This window comes from Bidens hawaiensis, unplaced genomic scaffold, assembly GCF_021521415.1.
Source record: "Bidens hawaiensis isolate Kalapana, Puna unplaced genomic scaffold, B.hawaiensis_p1.1 tig00007028_1, whole genome shotgun sequence".
Lineage (NCBI taxonomy): Eukaryota > Viridiplantae > Streptophyta > Magnoliopsida > Asterales > Asteraceae > Bidens > Bidens hawaiensis.
In genome coordinates, this window is record NW_027491480.1 from 894,737 (window position 1) to 906,201 (window position 11,465).

At 37.6% G+C, this 11,465-nt stretch overlaps 1 protein-coding gene across 1 annotated transcript; it reads right to left on the reverse strand.

Moving 5' to 3' along the window:
* Positions 1-3,217: 3,217 nt before the first annotated feature.
* On the reverse strand, positions 3,218-4,654 carry LOC143634148 (UPF0481 protein At3g47200-like). The gene has a single exon (XM_077102306.1). The coding sequence runs from the start codon at positions 4,652-4,654 to the stop codon at positions 3,218-3,220; it is 1,437 nt and encodes a 478-aa protein (XP_076958421.1).
* Between the last annotated feature and the right edge of the window lie 6,811 nt (positions 4,655-11,465).

The following is an 11,465-nucleotide window of genomic DNA, read 5'->3' on the forward strand; positions in this document are numbered from 1 at the left end:
CTGGTATGTGATATTGGTATGTGATATTGGTGTTGGTTTGGGTTTGATATAGGTTAATAGAGAGAAAAGATTGTATGTTATATTGTTGTGGGTTTGTGTTGGATATAGGTGAATATATAGAGATATTTGTATGAAATTTTTTTTTTTTTTTTAATAAAAAACGAGCCCAAACGGCTATATTCACGCAAACCAAGAAACCTTCACGCCATTCTCAGCCGCTAGCCCACCCGCGCCTGCCTCTTTTTCCGCGCTCGCGCCCCTCTCGCGCCTCGGTGGTGTGGTGCTCGCGCCCCGGGGCGCGACCGCCTCGCCACTTGCGCCCTTTCTCGCGCTCCGCACCCCTCAGCCTTATGATTTAGGTTGTGTAAAAAACTTTTTGTATAAAAATATCTCAAGTGAGATTATAACCTACAACCTTTTGGTTGGAAGTCGTACCCCTTTACCACTAGACCAAGCTAGTTATTAATTAGAGTAAAACATTAAATATACATATTTCTTTTTCACAATATATGTATGTGTGTGTGTGTATATATATATATATATATAAAATGGTTCAAATAAGAATAAAGAGTTTCCTAGGAATAGTAAGAACCAATAGATTTTTGACATGTGACATTATAACCTATGGTGAAAGAATAATTCTAGAAAACTATGTCTGTTATAATGGTGAAAGAGTAATTCTAGGAAATTATGTCGGTTTTTGGTAATTTTAAATCTTAACCATTGATTAACATGATCCAATGGCTATGATTTATTCTTATTCTTCCTAGGAAACTACTTTTTACTATAACCCTCCCCTATATATATATACAATTTTGTGCCCCCAAAAATTAAGTGCCCCGGCCGTTGGTCCACATCGCCCTATGCCCGAGCCGGCCCTGTTCACCTAAAAGTAAAGATTTATTTGTGCATGTGGCTTAACCTTTGTAGGGGCCATACACCATACCAACCACAAATTTGTGCCACGTGTATCAGTGTATGGGTACTAGTTCATATCTATTTTAAGATATAAGAATCATCGTACAGTCCTAATTTGATCAAGTGGATGAAACAGAGGAGAATTATATAATTTATGAAGTGAAAGTGACAATTCTCTATTATCAGTTGAAAGATCATCTAATGGTAGTGATTATTTTAGCTTAATTGTTAAGTGTTTCTTTGTTATAAAATCGAGATACATTTTAAATGATCTTACCTCAGTAGATTATGCATCAAAATTTTGTATTCTTAATAGAGAGGCCATTTAAATGATCTTACCATATTGCTAGAGGAACGCATGAGGCAAGATGGTCACATTAAACATTAGGGATGCAAACGAGCCAAGCTATTTGCGCGAGTTACTCAAAATCGGATCGATAAATTAAAGCTTGAAACGAGCCGACTCCGAGCCTCAAATAAAGCTCGTTTAGTTATCGAGCCCGAGCTCAAGTGCAGAAGCTCATTTAGACTTGTCGAGCCTTCACGAGCCTTGTGCATTATTAAGTTTCACATCTTTTGGACTTATATGTATTAAGTTAACGCTTCTTTTCTCACAATATATAAAAATAATTAAAAGAGGTTTATAAAATTATTAATAAATAATAAATGAGCCGGGCTCGAACTTGAAAAAATAACTCATAAGCCGAGCTCAAGCCTGGTCGAGCTCGGCTCGTTTAATTTAAACAGAGACAGATCAATCATGTTAGGGGCTCAAAGCAAACTAAAAATTTGGGACCTTTTAGCCCGAGTTTGTGACAGAAAAGTAAATTAGTAAGAGCCAAACATTGACACATTGTAGCATGACTTAACATTTTCTTAACTTCAAATAACAACATATACCAAAAAATATGTAGCAAAAGATATCATTATGGATTTAGAAGATGGTCCCAGAATATGATGTTGGTGCAAATTGCATCACTATAAGCCAATAAAAAATCACTTAAAACACAAATATAGTACGAACTTCACGTTTTATTCTTTTCTTTTGTTAACCGAAAATTTCTTTCTCAAGCTCTTTAGTTTCTTCTGTGCGAGGACTTTAAAATGGCCGATACATATCAACAATTTTGCTAAGTACACTTTTCCTCAAAGTGTTTACATGAGAGCTTGGTTAGGCGAGGGGTGTGCATATAGTTTTGATAAAATAAGACTTATTACACAATACGGTATTCGAAGTACAATTTGAGTAATCAGATCGGTGATGAATATTTGAACGTAGTTGTACAGCTTGTTACACCGAATAAAAAAGTCGTTTAGTATTAGACTAGTTATATAATCATCACATATAAAAGGTATCCAAATTAAAATAATTTATTCAACCTTCAGTCAGTGTTCGGTTTTTCACAAACACGGCCTCAGTCCAGTTTACTACGGTCCATTGATTGTTTTCAAATTTCAACCCACTATCCTATTTCCTGTTGGGCCATTTGTGTTTCTTGTAGGCTTCTCGTTTCTTTCCATTTGCTGTTCTATAAACTGACCAAAATAGATGACCAGAATGTTGGACACATAATATTAAGATAAACCTGGTTAGACAGTTGGACACATAACTTAATAATATTAATCAAAGCAACATAGTTTTGAAATGTTTCACCCATAAACTTATATATCTAACAAAATCATATTCACTTTTCGCGTATAACAATACACTATTGTGTTATGCATAGTTATATATCTATTGAAAGTTTTTTATTTTTTTTATATAATTTAATAGCACGGTCAATCACATATTTTAGGGTAATAAAATCTTCAATTTTGTTGTATAATTATTTTTTATTCTTAACAATTAAGTGTATAATTTATTTGAGTTCAAAATATTTTATAAAAGTAGATTCAAACAAAAAAGTCCCAACAGTGAAAGCTAATTCCTTTTTACCCTTTCGGATTTGAAACTCCGTGTTATTTTTGATTTCGTTACTACCTAAATCTTAACCACTAAAAAGTAATATTATAGCTTTGTAAAACAATTTGAGTAGTTGATCTAGTGGTAGAGGCTTATGCGTGTTGAGTTAATTTAAGAGAAAAAAAACCTGTCGTAGTTAAGTGCTAATGTGGTTAGTCTAATAATTAAGACGCTTAAAAAAGAAAAAAAAGACTTTATTTAAGATAGTTACCTCATGGTTACTTAAATAAATATGATCTTATTTAAGAAAAACAAAGCATTAAATAGGAATTGCAACACTCAAATCAAACACAGCACACCAAAAACCATAATAAGAATCATCGACTTGCTTGCCGCTTACAAGTGATGGTTGTTCTTCAAAAACTCACAAAATTTATCACAATCGCCTTTGGGACTCCAAACAGTGAAGTAAGCTTGAACACCACCGAAAAAAAGAGCTATCAAAGCTCCAAGAAGTGCAAAAAATGCCCATGGGCTCTTCACATATTCATGCTTGAGTTGGGAAATAAGTGTGTTACTCCAACTTTCATAATGCCTTTGTATCATGTTCATAGCTTCCAAATATGCTAAGCTATTTGGTACTAAATCCGTACCTATTTCATTAAACAATTTTGCGACTTCTTTATCGCTCCCTAGCGAGTTTTCAAGCACACCAACTTTTCTAAGAGCCTTAACGTCCTCCGGCTGATCAATCAGAGAATCAAGAAGACATATATATGATGTAACCCATGCATTACACGCATCGTTTGTGCACATTTCATAGGCTATCAAGTTTTTCAACATAGGCTTGGTGGAATCATCAACAATTATTGGAGGGAGTTCTACAGCCGCTGAAAACCACAACCTGCCATTAATGAACTTAACATGAGCCAAAGACATAGTGTCACTCGGCTTGAAATGAATCCCTACATCCATAAGCTCGTTAACATTGCGAAAAGTGCACCTGTAGTTGTCTTTTGGATTTGAATTCTTCACGGGAACTTTAACATGTTTTGTAAGAGTACGATGAAGAAGATGGAGAAGATGATCATTCGGTTCGTTGTCGCTGATTAACTCCATTTCTCGCTCCTCTCGAGAGCTTCTTCGATCATTTTGGATATAAAGTATTGCTTCTAACCACTTTCTTTTCGGTTTTATCGATGCCAAAATATTCTCATGGATGAAGGGCTTAATCTTTTTCAACCAGTTGAATTCTATCAACTTCATCCCTTCCATAAGAACTTTGAAAGGAATTTGGTTTTCCAACAAGAACAAATCTTGATGAACAAAGACAATCTGGTGGCTACTTAGCCCTCCAGAATCTTCAGGTTTCTCTCCAAAAATATATTGAATGTAATACAAGATAAAACAACAATCCAACAACATTATCTTAGTGAAAACCTTATTGCAAAACTTGGTTGTAGTGTTTTCTTCATAGAAGTTTCTTAATTCTTGCACCATTTTTGGATCACCAAGACTTTTGTACAAACTTCTTAGGGTTTCCTTGTTGTTTGAAAAGAGCTTCATTGCGAAAACCGGCTTGAGTTTCTCGACAAATTCGAGTTTCTTGTTCCCAAAATGGTGTGGACCAATTGAAACAACCTTTGGAACATAGTATTTGTCGTAGTCCCCTGTCTCTGTCACCATTTCTGGTACTCTGTGGATACGTGAGGTTGATAGCGATGGGAGAGGAGCATTGGCACTGATAATCGAGTCCATAACCCATCGTTCGTCTTCAAGTTGATCTCCGTTATTGACCTCGATGTCGCGTTGGGTTAAGTCTTGAATAGACATTTTTGGACTTTGAGGTTTAGTGTTGATATTATGGGATCATAAGCAAGTGATAGTTATGGTACTGGTACAAGGATATATACATAGATGTGTTTTAGGTACTTACGTTTGGACTAGAAAATCTTGAAACTTAAGTTTTGTTAACAAATGAAGACAGGAATCATAGTAGGGCATACGTTGCAATCAATCAATCAATCTGGAATGTTAAAATGCCTAGTATTCCTAACTTAATGTATATATAAAGTACGCCATGAGTTACACATGACTTAAAAAGTTGTATGACATGACTAAAGATTTTCTGACCAGTTGTAATTTTATCTTTTTTAAAGTTGTAAATAGTCATTCACATAATTTGAAAATTCTAGTATAAACAAGACTGTGTTTAAATGAAACAAGAGTGAGAAGAACCCAAACCATATAAGTCGTAAAAAATAAACAAAATAAAAAGAGAAATTAAACAATAAAAGAATTACATTTCACCTAGCAAGCTAGAATCATCAAAATCAGGAATATTTCCTCCAACGACTGGAGAGGTCACTGTTTCTAGATACTCCAATTGTATAGAGTTGGATATAAAAAATTTTGGGTCAGGTAAGATTCATCGCATAATAAAAGTGTGATACAAGTTTAAGTTTCAACAATCGCACTAACAAAATCGTAGCTTCAAGAGGTGTTCACGGTCGAGTTTAAAATCGTAAAACTGACCAAACCGGTTATCGATTTTGTTTCACGGTCAGTTTTCTTTTATAACTTTCGGATCGTCGGTTTCAAGTATTTAAAAGGGTAGTTGATGGACACGATACACACAATATTGGTAATATTGGGTTAATTTCCTTGCCTTGCCTCGCCTCGCCTCATTCTCATTATCTCTTTATATAATTACAAAATACACCAATTATCCCTTAGATTAAGGGTTAAATAAGGGAACGATCTTATACAATATGCACCTATATTATGTATAATATTCTATGCTAATATACCCCCTCAGTCTAAGGAGAAGGTCACAGATGTTTAGACTGTTGCAAAAGTTTTTAAACAAGGCCTGAGGCAAACCCTTCGTAAAAATATCCGCGAATTGATACCGAGAAGGAACGTGTAAGACCCGAATCTAACCACGTTGGACATGCTCCCGAACAAAATGAATGTTGATTTCAATATGTTTGGTGCGTTGATGTTGGACCGAATTACCTGAAAGATAAATAGCGCTTACGTTATCACAGTAAACAATGGAGGCTCGAGATGGCGGTCTACCTAATTCAAGCAAAAGGTTTCAAATCCAACATATTTCAGCAACAACGTTAGGGACCCCACGATACTCTGTCTCAACACTTGAGCGAGAAGTAATGGACTGCCGTTTGGATGACCAGGAGATAAGGTTGTCTCCAAGATAGACACAATAACCTGATGTAGAACAAATTAGTCATTTTATTAATATAGGTTTTAAATAAATGAGTAACATGGCTAATTTAACATCACGTGCAAAGCACATGACCTGATTTAACGAGAAAAACTAACTGGGTTAGGGCCGAAGGACAAATGATGTTGGATTTGTAACCGTAAAGGATAAAACAAATCAATTTTGAAGATAAAGAGCAATGAGTGAAATCGAGTGCAAACATAAAGGACAATTTTTGTAATTCTGTCTTAAAGGAAAGCCCATTAGCACAAAGACATATTTTATGTATGAGGTCAATGTTGATAGGAGGATCTGGGTTCTTAAGATCAATTGAGACAACTGTTGAGGGCGAGGAGGCATTCGCAAAAGCCTAAGCAATTTGAAGAGTTATTAACGATTCTATATTTAATCTGAAGTAATTGACTTTTTTTACATTTGTTAATGTTTGGTCAATTTGTAACTTCAATTTGGGGAACCTCTTTGTTACGTTTGATTGCTATTAGTACGGGTATAAACTAGTAGTTGTCGGAATAGAATTACGCAAGTTCATTATGTGCTAGCAGTTTTAGTATAGAGAAATTTCTATAAAATAATAACATACTTTTACAGTTTCACCAACAGTAGATTAATTAAAACATTGTCATCGAATACTAACATACTTTTATTATTTTACAAATCATAGCTAAACACACCATACTTTTTTTTTTCATAGTATCACGATTGTACAATCATTTAAGAAAAAACCAAGCATATTTAATTGGACTTGCAACACTCAAATCAAACACAACACATCAAAACACACTAAAAAATACAATAAAAATCAAACACCACACATCAAAACACACCAAAAGATACAATAAGAACGATAGAGTTGAAGACTCTCATAAGTGATGGTTCTTCTTCAAAAACTTGCAGAGATCATCGCATTCACCAGTGAGACCTGAATAAGTTTGAACAGCGGTAAGTACAAGACCTAACAAAGCTCCAAGAAGTACAAAAATTGCCCATGGGCTCTTGAAATATTCATTCTTCAGTTGGGAAAAAGCTGTGTTACTCCAACTTTCATAATGTCTTTGTATCTCGAACCTGGTGCTTAAATATGCATCATTATTTGGAATAAAATCAGTGCCTATTTCGTTGAACAATTTCGCTACTTCTTCATCGCTGCCTAAAGAGGCGTCAAGCACCCAAGATTTTCTAAGAATCTTAACGTCTTGGGGTTATCAATCAAAGAATCAAGAAAACATACGTACGAGGTAACCCATGCATCATCAACTGAGCACAAGCACGCTTCATAGGCCATCATGTTTAACAACATATGTTTAGTGGAGTTGTTCACGGATATCCTAGGAAGTTTTACATTCGCTGAAAACCTCAACCAACCTTTAGAGAAACCAACGCTAGACAAATACCAGCTGCCACTTGGCTTGAAGTGAATCCCTGCATCCACAAGCTCGCTAACATTGCGATAATTGTATACGCGTCGTAAAAGAAAAGAGTGCTGATCACTAATCATGAAGGTATTGGCATTACCAGTAAGCAATTTGTGAAGAAGATGGAGAAGATGATAACAGGTACTTTCGAACGTTGGGAAATCAATACGCGTTGCTATATCCCATGGTGTCACAATATTGTTTTTAATGAGGAATATGATAACCCAATCTTCAAGATCGATTTCCATCACCTGCGCTACCTGTGTTATAACTTTGAAAGGAATTTAATTTTCCAACAGGAGCAAGTCTTGATGAGCAAGGACAATCTGTTGGCTTTTTAACTCTGGGATATCTCCATAGTAGTCCTCAAAATAATACAAAATAAAACAAGAATCCAGCACCATCATGTAAGTGAAATCCGTATCACTAATATTCATGTTCGTTGAGTGTTCATCATAAAAGCTTCTTAAATAATTCACCATTTCTGGTTCAAGAAGCTTTCTATACAATCTTTTAAGGATGTCACGTTTGCCTTTAAAGATCTTCTCCACGAAACCATGCTTGAGATTCTGGACCGGCTGGAGTTTCTCCATCCCATAATGGTATGGGCCAATGGAGACAACCTTCGGATCATAGTATTTCTCGTAGTCGCCTTCCTTACTCACCATTCCTCGAACTCGGGGGATTCGTTTGGTTGATGACTGAGGGGGAGTGAGAGTGGCATTGGCTTTGGGATGGATAATCAAATCAACATTTTTGTTAATATCATCATCATTGTACGGCATTTTAATTTGGATTAGTTAAGAGTTTAGGATTGGTGAATATAGGATCATAAGCAAGGGCTCACTTATGGTATATATACACACTGTCACACATACATGATACTTTAACCTTGTCTTCAAATGAAGGTAAGAATATCAATTACAGCCAAGCAATTGAAATGTTATAATGGATAGTATTCAATCCCTTACGTGTTGTATATATAAAGTTAATTCCACGAGTTTCACATGAATAGTGGCTTAACATGTAGTAGTAATAACAACAACAACAACAACAACAACAATAATAATAATAATAATAAACTTGTCTGATATGTTACAACTTACAAGTATTTCAGTTCTTTTTAAATGTTAAATCATTATTTGCACGTGTTTTTAATAAATAATCGATGATAGTCATATTTTGAACAAGTGCACTTTGCTAACACCCTTCTACAAATCAGCGATGGAAGACGCCATATACCATTACACAATTGCCAAAGGGGGCGTCAAAGGCCAGGTTGCCCTTTTTTGGTGACACCACTTTAACCTATTTTCAAACCTATCACATAACACCACTCAATTTTAAGTACAAACAAAAATTAAATAATAATCGTCTTCTTAGTTAAACACTCTCCGTCTTTTATGAGAAAGTTAGTGAGAGCTTCCATGCCATCTCTCCTTTCCGTCCAAAACCATCCGCCAAAACCCCTTCGCGGGCTGCTGTTTCTTTTATTCGCAGGCTACGATTTCTTATTGTGATGGCCCAGCCCGTTTGCTTCTCTTTTAATTCCACTTTGAAGCCCAAGAATTTATTGTTTCTTTTCAACCCACGTTCCATTTTCGGTTGGGCCATTTGTGTTTCATGTGGGCTTCTTGTTTCCATCCATGGGCTGTGTAATAAACCGACCAAAATAAATGCCAAAATAAGTAATTAAGTCCAACTTATTCTTTGTTTCTGTGGCTCGCCACTTAGATTATTAAAATTTAAAGCATTTATGATTTTTTTTTTCTTTCTAAGAACTATATGAAGCTTCGATACAATTAAGATAAATCTAGCTAGACCTAACTTAATTGAATTTAAATATTTATATTCCTATAAATATATCATTTTTAACACCAATCATCATGAAACTTATAAAATGTAAAACAACTTAAGAATAATATATAGCATGCAAATCTAAGTACATAAAAAAAAGTCGATTAGCGCTTTGAACAAATTATGGATCATAGGGTTATGTCTTTAACGTCGATATCCTTAACAATGAAGTTACAATAAGACAGCAGGCTACTGACTTAAGGATAATAATAATAATAATTGAAGAAACACTAACCGGACCCCGGGCAGATTACGGGTAACCTGGGGGTTAGATAGATGTTTCCCACGAGGGGTTAGACCCAGAGAAGATGGTTCTTCTGATAACCTGCAAAACAGACACCGTGAGCTTGTCACTGAGAAGGGGGGGTTCCTCCTTGTGACCACCCTCCGGCGTGAGAATCAGACTAGATTGCTCTTTAAATATAAATGTATATTAAGAGATTGCTAGAGCAGATATCAGGTATAATATGATGATAATGTGATGAGATGAGATGATCATACCATTTGTGGTATTTATAGCCGAAGGTAGGTTTCCAAGGAGGTGTGGCCGGCTGCAACAGTGTTCCTGTTCCACCAACAGTGGCCTACGCACGTACCCTGCTGGTAGTTGGTGGGTAGGCAGCGGCTGATAGTGACCAGGCCTGCTTTGTACTATTCCTTTTCCACCAACTGCCGGCTATGCACGTGGTATGGCAGTAGTTGGTGAGTAGGCAGCGGCTAATAGTGACATACAGTACAGGAGCATGCTGCTCGCCATACTGTTGTCAATAAGCTGTCGTATCTTTAGTCAGATCTTTTTCCCATACCTCGTCAGGTACAGTACAGAAGATCTTCCCGTATCGTACGGACTGGCTTATTTGGGCGGGAGTATTCCCCCTCCCGCCCTTGTGCGGGATTGTTCCCGGCTTTGCTCATTCCTTCAGGTGACACTGAGTGATTGAGAGCTAAGTGCCTTGTGCGTGTAGCCTTGCTGCGCGGGTGGCCTTCCCTGATGGCTTGTATCCGAAGCTGCGGGAACAGGCGGAGTCTTTCACCATCGGGAGGCATTTCCTGCGGGAACAGCTTGCGTACTGCGCGTAAGGACGTCACGTCTCTGAGCATGGTTGGTCCTGCGGATCCAGTTGGTTTCTGCGCAGACGTCCCTCTTCAAGGTGAGTCTTGCGGGTCCAACTGGGCTCTGCTGGGACCTACCTCTTCAAGTCCCCCCAGTCCAATGTTCTTCTCATGAGTGTTTAATAAAGTGAGGTGAACTTTTGGACTTAAGCAAAGGGTTTTGAAAAGGGTTTTTTAAGGTTTTCCATGGGGATTCCTCCCGCGGAAGTCCTTGTTACTTGCAGAAATTCCCGAGTTTCCTGCTTGGTCTTTGGGTATGATGCGGGTAGGTCTGTAACCTCCTCGCAAGTCAGGAGCGTTGAGTCCCACTTGTGTGGATTCTCCATGAGGTTTTGGTAGTTTTGAACATAGTGATCAATTATGTTAAAACCACCAATTCCATCCTGGAGCTTCAAACAACGTAGTTCTCGACGTTCCCGCTATGCGGGGATGTTATTTCCGTTTCCGCAAGCATTGCCCAGAAGATCCTTCTTGGTTTCAATTCCCAGCGGAGCGCTAGGTATGTGAAGGGTTACTCGAACCTAAGGTATGCTCGAGTCTCTCGAACCTGAGTTTCCTGAACCCCATCAGACGGTGTACGATGCCCCCAGAGGCAAGATCGGGGTTTATGCTGCATTCTTTGTTTATGGGAATCTTAGGTTCCCATTGACAAAGTTTGTTTACCGTGTCCTTGAGAGGCACGGTGTTCATTTGACCGAGTTGCACCCCATGGCGATCGCCAAGATTCGCCACTTCGAGTGGGTGTGCCGGATTTTGGGCATTGAGCCCTATGTTGACCGCCTGATGACCTTCTACACTTGGAGGTGCATCCAGGGGTGGTACACGTTGATAACCCGGATCAAGGGTTTGAAGATTTGCGCAACCGAGCGCAGTCTTCGTTCGTGGAAGAGGGAGTTCTTCTACCTCTCCGCTCGCGCCATCCCTCTTGCCATGAAATTTAAGAACGGGCAAGTACTTCCCAGCCTTCACGCCTCCAACTACGAGGAGGCGGAATGGTTTTCGAAGATATCCCGAG

Coding starts and splice junctions, on each gene's coding strand:
- LOC143634148 (XM_077102306.1), bottom strand. CDS start 4,654: ATGTCTATTCAAGACTTAACCCAACGCGACATCGAGGTCAATAACGGA.